Below are 18,432 nucleotides of genomic sequence, written 5' to 3' on the forward strand. Positions count from 1 at the left end.
AGCTTAGAATAATTAGGAGAACATTTTGGTGAAGCCAAATAGGACACTTACTATTTTTGGCCAAAAACCTTGCGCACTAGTAGACATCACGACCGTCTATAAATAGTAAGTTTACTATTTATAGTAAGTCGCGGATTCTAGGAGTTTGAGTTGTAGTTTGATTCTGATTTCTTTCCCATTGCTTGGTATCCCTATTTAAAGGGTTGTGAACTCGTTTTTATTGATCAATTAATCAATTTTGAATTTCTTAGAATTTATTTCTATTTTCTGCTTTCTTTCCTCGTGGATTCGAGAAGTCTCTGTGAGGAGTCCAGAGAAGCTCCGTGGATTCGGAGTAGTTATCCTCATCACGTTCATCCCTGCGTCGAGCTTGGCACAGCTCGACTCAGCTCGGCTTGTTCCTTGAACCTGACTGGGCAACTCGACTCGGTTCGATCAGCAACTCGGGCAAGTTTGAGCCAAGTTTGAGATTGTGCGACATTTTCTCAAACACATGGTGTGTGCCTTCAATTTCTCACAGAACACAAAATAGCAGTAGTTTCCAGGTATTTCATCAAACACTCGATAGGTAGCATCAAAATCAAAATTAAAGGGTAGTTTTATCATGTAAACTTTTTTTTGTAGTGATTTCTTTCGTATCTATACATTCCACGCCACTAGCCGATCCGCGGAAAATGTATGCACTCAGAACAACACTTAGTTGAGTCATTTCTTCAAACACTTGGTGAGTAATGTCAAAATCAAAATAATCGAGTCACCAACAGATTCGATCCAAGTTTGATTCGAGTTGAGGTTCGATTTGAGTTGATTCAAGCTCAGACAAGCTCGGCTCAAAATTTTTTTGAGCTCCAAAAATCATCTTGACTCGGCTCGAACTCAATTTTGAATCGAGTCAAATCAAGCCTTTTCAAGTCGAGTCGAGCGAGTTCGGCTAACTCGGTTCATGTATAGCTCTATGTACTCTGGTAAAAAAAAAAAAAAAAAACCCCACAGAGGCAAAAGTACCCCAATTTATGGAAACCATACTATCTTTCCTGGTAACAAACCACTTGATTAGGATTTCCTTTCCATGAAAATGATAGGGCCCATCGTGAGGATAATTTATTTTTTTTAAAAAATTAGGCTGATCAAACCCCTGGGTGGGTCAAATTTGTCTGCAAAGATAGTCACTACCAAAAAAACAGGGCAACGCCGATGGTTAAAAACGGTCGACAATGACTTCCTTGATCCATCGGTAAAGGGTGCGTCGGTGTTGCTTTCGACGGCTAAAACTGTCGGCGATTCTCATTAATTTAAAATAATAGTAATAATGATGAATTGAATTTGGATGATATATTTGATTTCTTTGTTTTCTATTGTGCAAACTTACCTTCTCAAATTGGTTGGTTCAGTTAGGGCTTTGGAGAAATGGGTATATCTAGTTATGGATGTGTGTTGATTAATCAACGCGCACATCCATTTCTAGATATACCCATTTCTCCAAAGCCCTAACCGAACCAACCTATTTGAGAAGGTAAGTCTACAATAGAAAAGGAAGAAATCAAAATTAAATATATCATCCAAATTCTAAATATTTGAATTGGATATATGCTTTTTAAAAAAAAAAAAAGAGAGAGATATATATAGAAGCTTTGGATGTCATAGAAAGCCTTCCAGCCATTTCTTTTGTAGCTATTAGTAGCATCTTTTCTTACCTGACCTCATGAACTCTACTTTAATTACTCTTCTGTAAGTCCATTGATGTGGAGCCCATGTATTAGGTCTGACAATGGAGGACCGCGACCCTCCCTGGAATAGGGTTCCCTCACGCAAAAATCGTCGTCCTTTCGCTCCTTTCTCCATTTTCGCCGCCAATCTCTCCTTCGATACGTCTTCAAATGATCTTCGTCGTATTTTCGGTAGATATGGCAAGCTGACTAATGTCTATATCCCCTGGAACAGACACCTCAATAGATCCAGAGGGTTCGCCTTCATCCATTTCGTCTATGAACAAGAAGCATTCAATGCCATCAAATGTCTCCATGATAGGAGGATTGATGGCAGGGTCGTGCACATTGAATGGGCAAAGAATCAGAGTAAAGGTCCTACTTCGATGTAGATCCCTCTAGTTAGGGATGTATCCTACCCGCATAGGGCACCCTCTCGACGACAACTTGATACACACAGGGATGTCCGTCATAATGGAGGTGGTCCTAGCAGAACTTCAAAAACCCAACAAACCGCCCCTTCCAAGAAGGTTTCCTATAAAGATGCGATAACCTAGCAGAAACAGACGAAAGACGAACCTTCTGTGACAGCGAACAGAGTTTCCCAGCCAAAACAGGGGTCCCCTGACCCGTTCATCATCCAGACTGATGAGGAAGCGGTGAAGAAGATCTTCCAATCTCTCGCATTTTCCCTTATTGCAACGGTCGAGGCAGAAGGGGTTTCTATCCTCCACCTGATTGATATCTTCCGAGCATCGTCCCTAGCAGGATTGTAGGCTGATTTTACCAGAATAGCCCCTCTTCAGATACTCATTAAATTCCAATTAGGAGTAAAGAGAGACATGTTTGCTGTGGATTTCAACCTGCATAGGCGTATGAAGATCTCGTCCGTTGTTGATTGGAAGCCGATCTCAGATCCTAACTGCTATGGGATTTGGATACGTCTATTCGGTATCCCTCCCCATGCCTAGTACCCGGAGGGTATCGACAATGTCGCCAAAAGTTTTGAAAAGGTTATAGAGATCGACAGCATGACCTCGCTCGGTGTTTTCCAGGGTTTTGCTAGAGTTCGAATATAGCCTTCTCATTTGTTCCATTCTCATAATTCCAGAGTCATGATGGTGCTCGGTAAGGCCTTCCCTATTTTTGGTCTCATTGAAGACAGAAAATTAGAGGTGTCACCGGACCTTGGTCTACCTAACCCTCCTTCGAAGCCTTCATCCACGAGAGATTGGGTTATCCAGTCTTTTTCAGCTCATAGCCGTCCATAACAACATCGCCCTGAGGGTGTTCGACTTAATGGCTCTAGCAGTTCCTTTCCCACCAACCCAATAGACCCTCTTAACTCTCAGACCCTCCCACCCCCAATCCACCTCTTGGTAGAGCAACCCACCTTACTACTTAAATATCCTAGGCAAGGACCCCCCTCAACCTCCCCTCCTCCCACTCCTTCCTCCCCCTGTCCCTCCAATTCAGAGCAACCCATCCTGTTGCTGGATTATCCTCGGCAACGTTCTCCCGCTGCCCTACCTCATCATTCTTTGGATCCAGTCCCGTTTTCCTCCCCAAAGGCCAACCCGGATCCCATCCTAGCTCCCATCACCCGTAAACAAACTCCAGATGCCCTGCAGATCATCCCAAATCCCCTCGACTTGGACCCTATCTCAGGAGCTGCTACCTCTCAATCTGAATTGGTTCCAGCTCTCGATCTCACAGCAGCTGCCCCTTGCTCTCCTCCCCAGAACACCCAGGGAGTATCGAGTACCTTTCCCACATCCCCCAGCTGTTTTCTGAGATGAAATAAAGCAAGGTCAGTGGGAGGTTCGCCCTTCATCAACAGAAATTGTCCAACAGGAAGGTTACTAGCTGTCATTTTCAGGACTACAGACCAGTTAGAGTGCCAGGCAGTACAGAAAACGGTGACCGAGAATTGGCCATGGAAGGCAATCTATATGATATTTTAGTTGATCTAAGTTCTTCATTCTAGAGAGGCAGCAGCCCTCCTTCAGTACCAACACAGATACTCCTGCAACTCAGTTGCTTCAAGATCTGACAGCTCCAAAATCTCCTTCATCAAAAGTAAACAGGATTCGCAGAACTCAGGCGAGTAGAATAAAAGCGGGCACCAACCTTCGGTCGAATGGTACAGCAGATTACGCAAGTTGAAGCGTCGGGCAGTGAACTCAGGTTGTGTTACGGATGGATAACGCAATTGTTTGGAATGTGCGTGGTGTCAGAAATGCGCCTACGATCACATTTCTCAAAAAGCTGGTAAAAAAATTTAACCCCTGTTTATTGGCAATTCTGGAACCGATGCAACCTGAGGGTAAAAGGGTTGAGGTGGGGCTCAAATTGGGTTTTCACTGCTCGCTATCGAATGGGGATGTGAACGGAAAAATCTGGACGTTCTTCAGGAACCAGTTAAATGTCTCTCTAGTTTCATCCTCCAATCAGATGCTGACCATTTCCATTTCACCACCATCCATTACAGATCTGATCTTACTCTCAGTGGTGTATGCGTGCTGCTGCAAAATCCAAAGGCAAACGCTTTGGAGTAAAATTGAAACCATGAGCAGAATGGTGCAAGGAGTTTGGGCCATTACTGGAGATTTCAATGCGATGGCATCTTCAGATGAGCGTTGAGGTACTCGTGCCCCTAACAGAACGAGTGTGGCTGATTTCACCGACATGATTTAGGAATCCGGGCTCTTGGATGCAGGGTTCGAGGGTAATCGCTATACATGGTGTAACAACCGAGAAGGCAATGCCCGGGTGTGGGCAAGGCTGGATAGAGTGCTGCTCAACTTCAGCTGGGTGGCTCATCATCCTCATTTTAAAGTCGAGCATCTTACTAGAAACAAATCAGATCATGCTCTGCTGCGTCTCATCTTCCCCTCGCAGGTGCCCCCAACGGTCAGGCCATTCAAATTTCTCAGAATGTGGACCCTACATGACTCTTTCCATCATACCATTAGGAAGGTGTGGGATGGAGACTGTTCCTTCCATCCTATGCTGAATATTTAGCTCAAATTGAAAAAAAATCAAATAGTTGTTGAAAGTTTGGAATAAGGAAATCTTCGGCAATATCTTCCATCAGATCCAGCGCACCAAGGAAGAGCTGGAAGGTATTGACATTCGCATGCAATCCTCGCCCACGGATGAGCTTTTCCGTCAGTCCCTTGAAACGAAACAAAAGCTTACAACTGGAACTTATGGAGGAGATTTTCTGGAAATAGAAATCCAGAAACTCTTGGCTCGAAGAGGGAGATCGCAATATCAAGTTCTTCTACACATCAGAACGAGTAAGGAGGGCAACCATCACTTCCAACAAGAATGCGGCAGGGGATACGGTCTCAACCCAACACGAGATAAAGGCGGAAGCGGCCAGATTCTTCGAAGTTCTTTTTCGAGCTGAGGCAACCACTTCTACTTCCGAGTTTGTTCAAGTCATCCCTCAGGTATTATTCTAGTGGGACAACAACGCTTTGCTAGCCCCTCCTTCGATGGACGAGGTAAGAGCAACTACTTTCTCTATTCCAAAAGATGGGGCCACCGGCCCGGATGGGTTCTCTGCAGCCTTCTATATTAGTTGCTGGGATATTGTGGGCGGTGATATCCTTAAAGCTGCGGTCGACCTTATGGCAGGGTCACCCCTCCCTAGAGCCTTTTCTTCAAACCTCATCTGCCTCATTCCAAAGTCCCTGTCAGCCTCCAGTTTTGGCGATTTCCGGCCTATCAGTTTGTGTAATATCATTTATAAAATCTTTGCCAAACTTTTAGCTAACATGTTAAGCTCTTTATTACCTAAGATGATCTCGCAGGAGCAAGGTGCCTTCGTCCAGGGAAGATCCATAGCTGAAAAAATCGCACTTGCCCAGAAGGTGCTTAGAGACAATGATAGAAAAGTCAGAGGGAGCAACCTCATCCTCAAACTTGACCTCGAGAAAGCGTACGACAAGTTGAGCTAGGACTTCCTGAAGAAAGTTCTCTTCAAATTTGGTTTCAGCCAGAGTTGGGTTTAGTTAATGGAAGTTTGTTGGGGAAACAACTGGTTCTCCATCCTCATTAATGGCGAACCTTCGGGTTTCTTTAAATCCTTCAGAGGTTTGCGTCAGGGGGACCCTCTTTCCCCAGCTCTTTTTATTATTGCTATGGAAGCCTTCTCGGTAAACCTCAAACTGCTGATAAACAGTGGTAGATGCCAACGTTTCCTTATGCGCCGAAACAGCCCCATCATCTCCTATTTACTCTACGCAGATGACATTTTGCTCTTCTCAAACGGCAAGAAGGAAAACCTTCTGAAGGTTCTTCAGTTTCTCGCCTTATTCCAGCAAGCTACTGGCCAAAAAATCATCAACAACAAGAGCTGTTTTATCTGCCCTCGAGCCCTTTCGTTAGCTCGAATCAGGTCCATATCATGTATTTTGGGTTTTCGGAAAGCCAATGGAACAATACAATATTTGGGAGCCCCCCTTCGCCTAGGTAGAATCCGTTCTTCTGAGCTTCAATTTTTGGTGGTTAAGGTGGAGAGGAAGACCGCTGGTTGGGCCGGCAGACACATCTCACAAGCGGGAAGAACCACTTTAATTCGCCATGTCTTGGGAAGCGTCCCCATCCATATCATGTCAGCCGTGCACATCTAGAGCCAAGTGATTGATAAACTAGAGAAAAGTTTCTCAAATTTCTTTTGGGGCTGGAATGATGGGAATCGTAAATTTCATTGGCTGGCATGGAAAAAGATTGCTAGGCCCATTGAGGAAGGTGGTCTGGGTGTGAGACGCTTGAAAGAGGTTTTGGAGGCTCATCGTCTCAAGTTAGCCTGGGCTGTAAATTTCAGCAATCAGTCGGGTCCGTGGGTTAAGCTTATGCGCAACAAGTATAGTAGGGACCTACTCCCCAACGCCTTGATGCCTCCCTCCACGAATCTGTCGCCATTTTGGAAAAGTGTAAGGGCGTTGTTTCCTCTGCTGTCAGAGACTGTCCAATGGCATATTGGACGAGGTGAGCTAAATTTTTGGAAAGCCAATTGGATGGGTAGGGGCCCTATCCAGCGCCTACTCAACAACCGGGTTCTGCCTGAGCTAGCTGATCTTCAGGTGAAAGACGTCCTCGGGTACTTAGGACCGCTCCCCCCATCCCGAGTGTTCTCCCTTCTTCCACAACAGATTATAGACAATATCTTCAATGGTGGTTTTACAACGTCGGACGAAAATGCAGAGTGTATCTGGCCGCTCGAAGTTTCTGGTTTGTTGTCCTTGCGATCAGCCTGGAAGCTGCTGAGAAGCTCGTCCCCCCCTCTTAGTGGGCCAGATGGATCTGGCATGGCTCTCTTCCTCCAAAATTCTCCATCTTGGAGAGTTCTTCAAAATGCGACCCCTGTTGACAGCAGAGTTCAGGCAAAAGGAGTGACCCTCGCGTCAAGGTGCTGGTGCTGTCTTGGAGTCGATAATGCCAGGCCTCAGGTGGAATCCATTGCCCATCTATTCCTCGCTACGACTCACGCCACAGCTCTCTGGTCGCGGTTCGGGGTGCAGTGCAGTGTGCCCCCCCTTCCTCATAACTCTGTTGATAACAGGCTCTCTCACTGGAGGAATGCCGCGGCCCCAGGCTATGCGTCAAAAACAATCAGAACTCTGCTTCCTATTCTTATTCTGTGGGAGATTTGGCGATCCAGAAATGCGGTGATTTATGGCAACTGTCCCATGAACATAACAAGGTCTATCGCCCATGTTAGATGGTGGGCTAACGTGGTAATCGGGGTGGAGCAGATGGACAGCCTCGTCAGGTCCCTTCGATCCAGTCCTTCAAGGCCGCCTAACATTATCAGACGTTCTGCCACAATCCTTGTCAAATGGAAGCGGCCATCGCTGGGTGGGTCAAATTAAATGTGGATGGATCGGCATTGAGTAACCTAGGTCCCTCAAGTGGGGGTGGAATCTGCAGGAACGACAACGGTACCTTTATCTTTGGTTTCTCCATGGCCTACGGGGTTGGTACAAACAACCTGGCGAAACTTCGTGCTATTCACGATGGAATGGTCCTATGCTTAGAGAAAGGTATGCAAAGAATAATGGTAGAATCAGATTCAAAATTGGTGATTGCAAGCCTTACAAATCATTCCAATATTCCATGGAAGTGGAAACCTTGGATTTCTCGGATTAATTGATTGCGGAGGCAGGACATTTTTTCCTTCTCTGACACGCTTAGAGAAGCTAATGGCCCAGCGGACCGTATGGCCCGCGAAGGGAGCCACAATCAAGTAAATGCGGTTCATATTCATCATAGGACGCTCCCAATGGAAGTTTGCAGACTGATTTTTTTGGATAGAGTCGGAATAGGGTCGCTCAGAGCAGTCTTCTTAGACTGACCGCATGTTTGGTTTCTCTCTCTTTTTTTATTTTATATATATATATATATATATATATATTATTGCCTCTCTATTTCTCTGTAAATAGGGATTGTCTGTGATTCCCTACGATAGGCCCTCTCCGTCTCTTTTTTGTTGTTAAAGGGGGTCCAAAATATGGTGTAGAGCTTTTGTTAAGCCCAAAATAATAATAATAATAATAATAAAATGTTTCAAGAAAAAAAAGGGGGAAAAATATGGTCATATTGGTCCCAAGAGGAGCCCGTCGAAGCACAAGCCAAACTCAGGCTTGATAGATCTTTCACGTTACTGGAGACTCTTGAATATAACTAATACAATTTTTCTAATAGTTTTTCATACCGCATTGTATAAGCCCTATGGGCCTTTACTTGATCGTATTTGGATGTGGACTTCATATTTTCCTTATGCATGGTTTTCATATTTTGGATGTGATGCCACACTTAAATGATTACCAATACCCTTGGATGAAATGTATTCTTCATAGTTAACATCCTGATTTTCGAAAAAAAAAAAAGAAAAGAAAAGTCCGATGTGGCCATCTTACTAGCTGTTGGATTTGAATTGACTAAAGTGAAAAGAGAAGACCGCCGCCTTACATGACTTCCTGTAATAAAGACATTTCTTCCTTTTTCTCGCAATCTCATCTGATTAAATGGAGACGAACTTCAAGCTGCAGTGGGACATGGGCACTGAGAAATTGTACCTATGATATGCAAGATTTCAGGCTTAGATCCTATAATTCAGAAACAATCACACAAATTCCACGTCCCACATGAAAATCCAAACATTCAATTAAGAAGGGGAATCTATGTGGGTCCAAGCCGACACAGGCTAAGACTGGACCAATAAAAATTATAAACCAGACGATGTCAAAGGGAAATAAAATCAACTACTCATGCATAAAAATTAGTCCCTAATCCAAGGGATTCCCTAATTTCAATTCAAGGAACCCTAAGGTGATAAAAAGGGGCAAATCAATTAGGGATCATGTAATCTAAGGTTATGATTCATGAAAAACGGCTATGAGAGGATAAAAACCTGAGCCAAAAGATGATCCCACGTATGGACAGCAACAATGGCCCAGACGGACGTGCCTGTGATCCCGGCCACACGTGTGTGGGGCCCACTATTTAGAAAAAGGCCACCTTGGCCCTCGTCGGCCAAGGATGGACTCCAAAACCCTCAAATCTCAGCTCGATCCGATGTACGGTTTGTGCGTGGTGCTTCGTCGAAGTTTCAGCCCTCCTATAGGGCCAGATTCTAAAATTCTGCTCTAGGTAAGAAATTTGATGCAACAAAATGACGAATTCGAAGTATGGATGGTGAGGGAAGTTTGAAAAAAAGATGATGGAGGATGGGGGTGAATCGGGATCGATGTGGCTTCGCACCATAGTAGTTAGCCCTTCGAAAAGGGAGGGCTTCGCACCCACTTTTGAATTCTTCCACAACTCACGAAGAGAGTAGAAAAATAAAGCAGGAATTTTTTTATTAACTTCAATGAATCAAAAGAACTACAAGGGGTGCCTATTTATAGGGAAAATCGTATACCCCAAAACTCGCACCATGTATGCAACCTATTACTTGGCGATGAAGTAAACTAAAATAAAAACCAAACAAGAAAATCTAAAGCGTTCACGATGTTCTAAATAATAACAATAAGTAAAACCTAAAATATAAAATTAATCCGACGAGTGGGACACGATCATGAGATCTCATGGTGGGCTTTTCTTGACAATTGGGCCACTTTTAAACCAAAACTTGACTTCTATCTAGGAGGCCGCCTTACATGACTTCCTGTAATAAAGACATTTCTTCCTTTTTCTCGCAATCTCATCTGATTAAATGGAGACGAACTTCAAGCTGCAGTGGGACATGGGCACTGAGAAATTGTACCTATGGCATGAAAGTAACTCAACTCGAGATGTAGGTCATCACTTTAAGCTAAAAGAAAAGAGAAAATAAAAAATAAAAAATCAATTGGTGGACACTTATTGGATGATTGAGATTTAACAAAAAAAAATGAAGATGAAAAAGAAAAAAAATACCCAATGGTCTGGATTCAGCAACAAGTGCCCATGAACCAGAGGTTAATACTATTCAAACAATATGATAGTTAGGATGATGACCTATCTAGGACAGTATCCCTTTATTTAATTTACACCAGGTGTACAGTTTCTGAGTGCGTGCTTATCAACCATCATAGTCGGCTGGAGTATCAAACGCCTCTTAATCAAATGGAAACTCGTGTAAATAAATGGACATTAAAAGAAATTGACCAACAATTCACCTTCAAAATGCATGTGTTGCCCACTGGATAAGCATATTGGCTAGATTTTACCGTGGGCCTAGGCGAGCAGTGGATAGAGTCTCTCACACGTGTTTCTCCACGACACGTGAGCAGCAAGTATCATGGCATCTTTATTGAGCGTGTAGATGATTGCCATGAAGAAGAAAACCGCCGGAGAATCCTTTGCCTGCGGTTAGTTAACAGCCGGTAATGCCTCAGTCGGTAAAGGCTTTACCGACGGCCAGGACCTTTACTGACAGTTGTGCTGGACGCCGCTAAATCGTCAGCTTTTGCTACACGACCAGAAAGTGGTCAAAAGCTGCGGATAAAATCCGTAGCTAAAGATGAGTACCCACAGTGCGACCGTAGCCAGAGAGATCTTTCTCATAAAAAAAAAAAAAAAAAAAGAAGTGAAATTGAAGACAAATTTCTGGCAGAAATGTACAAGAAAAACAGATTGCAAAACAAATTTAATGGATTCACTTACCGAAGGAGTAAAGCCATTAAATGGATTTTTCCCTGCTTTTGAATTTGCTAATAGATTCCTAGCATTTCGAATACATGATGCCAAACCACCAAGATAGCTTGAATTAAGCCGAGTTACCTATAGAAAAGAGCTATAGAAAAGAGCTACTTGACATCAATAAGCAGATATTTGAAGAGCATTAACAATCTTGCTGACAGGTACAAAGCAACGTAGGTTTCCAGAAACCCATCAAAATCAGTTTGGTCTTCTACCAGAAATTTGTGGTCAGCAAGGCTTCCAAAGATAAATTTCAAAATAATCATAATAATAAGAAAAATAAATGTTTGAGTGAGGAAAATGGAAGGTTAAAAGTTGAAACCGATGTTAAACTTTTGCTGCTTGGACTTGGAAATCAACAGAGACCATTTAATATTTCCAGGATACAGCAGCTGAGTTGTAAAAATATACTGAGAATGCATGGAATACAAGGTTCTTGTACTCGTAAGAACCAAAATAATAATAACAACAAAAAAAAAGTGCCATGAAAAATGAACCTGATCAAAGAAACTTTTCTTTTCTTCATCATCAACACCTTATTCAGGCCAATGTACCAAAAGATGACTTTGTCCCTCCACTAACAACATTTTTGCAAGCTCAATCTGGCAATCAACAATCAAGATAATGAAGGCAATGAGAATGATATCAAAGTAGAACTTTTGAGAATGGTGCCTGAATCTTGATGATGGTTTAATGGAAAGCCAACATTGAGGGTTAATCTAATTAGCAAGTCTCTGTCATTTGAGAAGATTTCTGCATATTGTTGATGTTCTCAATGAAGTGGTGTTTGGTTCTGTTGTGACATGGGGTGTTTGGTTTCAAACTAAAAGCCTGGCTTTATCTCTACATATAAGACTGTTGATTTAGAGAGACTATGGGACCACTGAAACTCCATTAGTTTAAAGGTTTTTGTCTTCCCTATGTTGTTGAAGATCTACTAGGTTCAGCATATATTTCATAGGCCACAAAATGAAGATCACAAGACAATTTTACTCACTGTCCATGGAACATGCCCAAAAATGGTTAGTCTCTCAATCTGGAAGAGCCTGCCTCATCCTCAATCTGCAATGGATCCCACATGATCAATATTGTGGATCAACGATAATGAGCCCCCCGTGTATGAAATGGGTACATCAGGATACCAAGTACCATTTTAAATTCTAGTGCATTGGGAGTACACAAGTTCTCATGGCATGCTTGGAAATTGGAAACCCAAGTTTGGTTAGAGAGGTTTGGTTGAAATGGAAACATGAAGTGAAAATCTTCAGCATCAAGGTAATCCTACAAGCATATATTGTATTAAAAACAACCTGGGTCCTTCAGTCTTCCAAACTCCAGTTGGGCCACAGAATAGCATTGCTGCAATGGGTCTATCAGGGTCCTTCAGCCCAATGCGGGAGAGATGGCATTGATAGCATCATCTTGGCCAATCTCACAATTCCTAAGCTGCACAAAACAAGATGGATTGGAGGGTTTTCCTTTGATGTGATGATTTTTGTTGTTTGGATAGCACAAAACAGGATGGATTGGACTCTGCTTTTCCATAACTTAGATTCTTGACGCTAGAAACAAGGTGAGTATTGTACGAAGAAAATGAGATTTCCACGTACTACACAAACAATAAAAAAGCATATGTATACCTCCCAAAAATAACAGGTAAATGGGAGTCTGGATTCAAAGATCATGTAACTAGTGTAGCCAAAAAAAAAAAAAGAATTGCATATGCTTGTGTCTTTCTGAAATAAACGGAGGCAGTTTGATAAAATCGCAGAAATAATCAACCATGCTGGTTAAAAAAGCATGGGTATTTGATTTTGATCACTTCAAAAAAGAGAAGAAAGAAAATTGATCACTTTCAATGAGAAAAAAGAAAGAAAAGAAAAAAAAGAAGGTTGGAAGGATGATTAATCTGACATGACAAATATTAAAAACTAGCATTAACAGTTCCCACCTTAGCTTTTGGAATGAGAGAGCCCTTGGATTCATCCTTCATGTCAACTGTAGACATCAAAATCCCTCTTTTATTAAGACATGATACTTGCTAAATAACAATATTTTTAGGAGAGAAAAATTCCTCTTTTATTTTGTTTTTTATTTTTTGTTTTGTTTTTTTTTTTTTTTTTTAAAGAAAGGTAATAAAAGATTGAGTGCATGATTACACGTGTGCATCCTACAAATGTTGGTAGGAACTTGCTCCAACCTATCATTGATGAGGCTACAAGGAGTTGATGGCGTGTCAAGTGTTCAGTGTAGATGTTTTGGGCAGCAAGTAATGGAACTCCCTAAGGAAAAATCAATAACAATATGATATAACGTTGAAAAGATGTGTTTGACAAATTGAATTCTTTATCAGAAATGATATGCTAAAAGAGATTTCATAAAGAAAATACTAGGTGGAGAATAACAGAATCTGCTGTTCTGCCACTTCTATACTTGAAAGTAGGGAATCTTGCTTGCTTGCAATTTGGCTGTCATTGTACTCAACCTGAAATAAATCTCTATGTTAATATCAAATTAGAAGATATAAAAAAGAACAAAAGAAGTGTATTCATTTCTAGGAAAGAAGAAGATCACTAGGAAACAAAAATTGATGTTTCAAGAATCTTGGAGCAGGGTTTTGTCTCTTTGCTGGTTGGAGAGGTTATCCCTCTCCCCATTTTCATATTAACAAGATCGTGGGTCTCATTTGATGATCAGCTTGGATCTTGTACGTGTGCCATGTTCACATATATGGCTTGTTACCTGTAACAATCCGTGTATTGGATTTAACCAATGTCTAGAAGATCCTTCTAAAATAAAGAAAAAAAATAAAAGAAAAAAGAAGTGTACTGGATTTAAAAATTTTGTAGAAGCATCCTGGAGCAATGTTCTTGACCCAAAAAACAAACTTGCAAATGTTGATAGTTGGAACTTGAATAGTTGCAATTGGCCCGGAAAACAAACCTGCAAATGTTGTCGGGAAATTGTTTTCAGAAAAAAGTTTTACTTCCGAACTTCAGTTGGGAAATCTGTAAATACAAAGGGAAAATTAAAATAAAATAAATAATTGCATGGCTGGAAGAAAGGGCACAAGACACGATCCCAAGGTTTCCTCAGGTTCATATGCCATGTAAAAGGTCAACGCTTTCTAAGAAAAATATGAAATGGCAGTGTCGCTGAGTTACAGACAGTTGAAATTCCTAACCTCGATTTGACAACGAAGTTAGTAACCACCTAACCTTGATTTCATAAACAAGAATGATTAGTTCCGCAAAACTTGAAATAAATAAATCCCAGTAACACTAGACAAAAGAAATAAAGAAGAAAACAAATAAACAAGGCAATTTGCAGCAAGTTATATGCAGATTTATATGCTGTACCAACCACGATTTTATGCATTGACTTTAAACAATAATGATTAGTTCCACAAAACTTGAAATAAATAATCCCAGTAACACCAGACCTAAGAAAAAGAAGAAGAAGAAGAAAAACAACAAGGTAATTTGCAACAAGTTACATGCAGATTTATCATGGAATAGAAAATGTAAATGCGGTAAACAGTTCCCTAAATTGCCTTGACAAATTATCTGTCGCAGATGCTATCAGTATCAAGCTCCAGTAACAACATTTCAAGGCATCCTACGTAACATGAAAACCAATTACTAATAAGAAATTTAACCTCAAGAAGTCTAATCTAGATCTGCACAGGCTGAAACGAAATAATCGAGAGAGAATTCATGTGAGGATCGAAATTGTAGAAGCAATACAATAACCATGTCCCAATATGCCATAGAAAAACATATTTCAATATCAGGAATGAAAAACCCATCCTTACTAAAAGCCATGAACAAATTTGCTTTTAAAAAAAAATAAAATTAAACATAATAGTAGGTCAAACGCTGAATCCTTTAATTTCCTTTCCCTCATAATAGTTTCTCTTTTTTATCTATAGGAATAACATCTTTCTTTTATCATTTGATTTTATTCTATCGATTTCAGACATGAACAGAAACTAGGACAGGGCTATAGTTTTTTTTTTTTCTAATCACAGCAACAAGAATAGGGAGCCTAAGAATTTGGAGCCATCGATTAGAACCAACATGCATATTTAATTCACAGTTAAAATGAGAGTTTCAACTTCTGAGGGAGTATACCTTGTTCATCATATTCCATTGACCAACTTGGGGCAAGCAATCCTTTTCTCTACCAGTGTCATGGTATTTAAGCTGCAAAACCAACCAGAAGCAATGATGAAAAATTATAAAGCACTCACAGGAGGGAATTCCTGTGGTTAAATTAGCTAGTCAATGAACCAAATCCCACATTTGTTAAAAAATACCAATTTACTTACCCAAGGTGCAGGTAAAATGCGTGCTTCAACCGAAGCAAGTTTCTCACTGATTTTGATGCCAAACTCCTTTGCATAAGGATCTTCGTGGTAAGCATTGTGGTGAACCATCTAACCAAAGAAAAATGAAATTTCAGGGTACTTCATTCCAACACAAGCATTAACAAAGTCAAACTATAAGGCCAGTGCCAATCACCATGTTGATGCACTAAAGAATAGTTTCCAGGAATTTCATGTGCTTGCTTTGCATACTTTTGGAATGTTCTCGAGGCATGGTAAGAATAACTTGCAATTTTTTTTGTGCGACATTGGAACATCTTTTGTGCACTTTTACCTCCTACGTTCTTGTTACTTGTATGCATCAACCAATGCTTTTGGTATTTGGGATATCTGGCCACAGAAATTATGAACTAAGTAAACTGAAATTTAATTAGAGAAATGATCCAGTGCTCCCACAGCTCTACAAATTATGTGCTCCCAATTGCATAGGGCTACCTAGACAGACCAATCAAACGATTTTGACAGTCCCTTTGACCCAACCCACCCTTCATTGGGACACGAATCAAGCCATCCAATTAATAGAACCATAAAATGGAGAGTCGAGATTGCTATGAAAAAGGTCCAATTAACATATTAACCACCCATTTGGTGGGGCACATTTGTTAATGATTCCAAACAACCACCTTGCCCAGATGACTCTAACCAACACATCCATGTTTTGGAAAACAGAATGTCAGCAAATAAAAGTTCAACTTTTGGACAGTTACAATAATCTAATCAGTGTATTTTGCATGGTGGCCCATGAAGTGTGGCTGAACCTAATGGACAATCCAGATCTATTGATTGGATAATCCATGTCTCTTCATTCAACTAGGAGTTGCCTTATCTTATAGTGATACATGAACAATGGATTGTCTCTTTAAAATAATTACCTCTGTATATAAAATAATTTCCATGTATAATTTACCTACAAGACAATTCATATATAATTTATAAACGAAATAGTACTCCATTTAACTGAGTATGATAAACTGAGTGAGAGGAAGTAACTGCTAAATGTGTATGATAACCATAAGTCATTTTTCAGCAATGATCCAGAATAGGAAAGAAAGAACAAGTAATGTACAGAGGTGAAAGAGAAGGAATAAACATACACAGATGTAAGACATGCAAAGTTGTAGGATATAATGAGTAATCGCACATTAAACTAATGAAAACCTCGATTTGACAGCGAAGTCGACCTGACAAAACCTCGATTTGACAGATATAATGAGTAATCACACATTAAATTAATGAAAACTTTGGGTGTACCTGCTGATCTTTTCCAGGAATTCCTTGGGACATTAGTCTAGGACCCTAGATTTAGGAGGAACTGAAATTCATGGAGAAAAAGAAAAACAGATGGTCTAGTAATCCAATTAGTGTGGTTTCTTTTGCTATGCTCCATCTTAAAAGGGCCCATGACTGGGACAATCTGGATTGATTTCCATAGTCCATGTGTATCATGTGTAGCTCCTAATAATCATAATTCACAAAAGGCACTTTCTTTCTTTCTTTCTTCTTTTTAAAAAAAAAAAAACTAATGTGGATATCAGGTCAAAAAAAAAAAAATAGCATAAATCACCAAAACAGTTAAACACCTTGAAAATCTCCTGCACAGTCTCATAGTATAAACCAGTTTTAGCCCATCTACCAGTAAATAGCACACTGTTCACCAGGTTGAGCTTCTGCAGTAGATGAACATTGTATGTCAAAGTTGAAATTCATGCCATCTATTTATCATAAAAACAAGTGTAAATAGAAGGAGAAGCCAACCAACATCTTCAAATAATAACTATTTAATGAAAGAACATTCAAGAACCTAAGATGTGGTTGCACACACAACTAAATTGGATTTCAATAGTGAGGTAATCAAATTGCAACAACCTCCATTTGTATTTGTATGAGGAAGTAGCCCCCAAACTGCAATTATGCCCTGCTCAACACTGTGGATGTGTGGATGTTGAATCTGTCAGAGTATTGTACAATTCCTCTTCTCAATAGTTTTGGTTTCCTTTTTCCTGCAGGCTAAAGGAATTTCTGGGAGGTTTGCGATCCATTTCCGGACAGAGCCAAAGGCCTCCACTTGCTTGTCTGTTAAGGTGTCAAACACAACAGTCAACAGATATAGATAAAAGGGAATGATTTCCCAAAAGAAGGAGCTCAGCTATGCCCACAGCCATACATACCATGGCAATAACATTTGTTTCTCATCCAACATGGGCAAAAAAAAAAAAGTTTAGCCTAGAGGCAATACTCCAAAACTCATTGTACGCATGTGTTACATACCCACAGCTATAATTCACTGAAGCCATACTGTTCTTAAATGGCCTTCAATAATAACCTTGCGAGAGACCTCAATGTTGGCAGTTTTTCACCCAAGACACAAAAATAAGTCCTAACTATGCTACGAAATCAGGACATCCAGAAATGAAGATATTATCTATTTCCTTCTAGAGATAGGTAGCACCATACCTCTTCCCATTGATGGTGTCCTCTGAGGAGAGTGCCAGTGGCACTGTTGCCATACATATTCAGTTCAGGAGAGTGCCAATGGCACTATTGCAGTACATATTCAGCTTTGCATCCATCAGTAACAAGAATTTTGAGAATTACATATCTCCATTCTTTATGGGACTTCATTTATGCTGCTCATCAGATATTTCCATATAAACTTAGTAAAACCATTGATAAATGAAATGAAACATCTAACTGAATAGAGTAAAATCCGACAGCAGACCCTCCCCACACATAAGAATGGATCAGTGCAAATGGAGGAATTGATTTATTTTCAGCAACGAGATAAACAGAACAAGCATGTTTAGATAATAGGAAAGGCAAGCTTCACAATCAAAGGACTTACTGTTGTCACAGCTAGCAAATGGACCGCATCGAGTCAACTCAACAAGTCTTCCTGAGTTGGTGCAAGAACAGGGCCTTCACCCACACCTACAATAACAAAGAGCAGAGCTCTGCTCCAATTGTCAGTCCACCACTGTCGCAGATCGCAAAATCACAGGGCCTTCTTCTTCATTGGCTTCCGTCTTCGATCCTCCATTAAATTCGGCAACCCTCAGAAATCAGCGACCCATGCGCCTCAGGCAGCCATTAAATTCGTCATCCTATGACGTGGCTTATTCAAATCTGGCCTCAATCCAGACC

At 40.8% G+C, this 18,432-nt stretch overlaps 3 protein-coding genes and 1 long non-coding RNA gene across 4 annotated transcripts; 2 read left to right on the top strand and 2 right to left on the bottom strand.

The window, feature by feature from the left end:
* Positions 1–1,768: 1,768 nt before the first annotated feature.
* LOC131231792 (uncharacterized) lies at positions 1,769–3,872 on the top strand. Its single transcript, XM_058228097.1, has 3 exons — positions 1,769–2,081; positions 3,258–3,467; positions 3,694–3,872. Exons 1-3 carry the CDS (start codon positions 1,769–1,771, stop codon positions 3,870–3,872), a joined length of 702 nt encoding a protein of 233 aa, XP_058084080.1.
* A 1,859-nt stretch (positions 3,873–5,731) lies between these two features.
* Positions 5,732–7,591, top strand: LOC131231793 (uncharacterized). Its single transcript, XM_058228099.1, has 2 exons — positions 5,732–6,330; positions 6,454–7,591. The coding sequence occupies exons 1-2, from the start codon at positions 5,732–5,734 to the stop codon at positions 7,589–7,591; spliced, it is 1,737 nt and encodes a 578-aa protein (XP_058084082.1).
* A 3,636-nt stretch (positions 7,592–11,227) lies between these two features.
* LOC131231160 (uncharacterized) lies at positions 11,228–11,442 on the bottom strand. The gene is made up of 2 exons (XR_009164223.1): positions 11,402–11,442; positions 11,228–11,296 (listed from the first exon to the last, which is right to left on the bottom strand). It is a non-coding gene; the product is annotated as an uncharacterized LOC131231160 (long non-coding RNA).
* Positions 11,443–13,542: 2,100 nt separating this feature from the next.
* LOC131231159 (protein argonaute 10-like) lies at positions 13,543–18,409 on the bottom strand. The gene is made up of 7 exons (XM_058227265.1): positions 18,134–18,409; positions 17,158–17,788; positions 16,872–16,958; positions 15,235–15,342; positions 15,038–15,109; positions 13,793–13,847; positions 13,543–13,646 (listed from the first exon to the last, which is right to left on the bottom strand). The coding sequence occupies exons 2-7, from the start codon at positions 17,161–17,163 to the stop codon at positions 13,627–13,629; spliced, it is 348 nt and encodes a 115-aa protein (XP_058083248.1). The 5' UTR covers positions 17,164–17,788; positions 18,134–18,409; the 3' UTR covers positions 13,543–13,626.
* Between the last annotated feature and the right edge of the window lie 23 nt (positions 18,410–18,432).

Source organism: Magnolia sinica, chromosome 17 (assembly GCF_029962835.1).
Source record: "Magnolia sinica isolate HGM2019 chromosome 17, MsV1, whole genome shotgun sequence".
Classification (NCBI taxonomy): domain Eukaryota; kingdom Viridiplantae; phylum Streptophyta; class Magnoliopsida; order Magnoliales; family Magnoliaceae; genus Magnolia; species Magnolia sinica.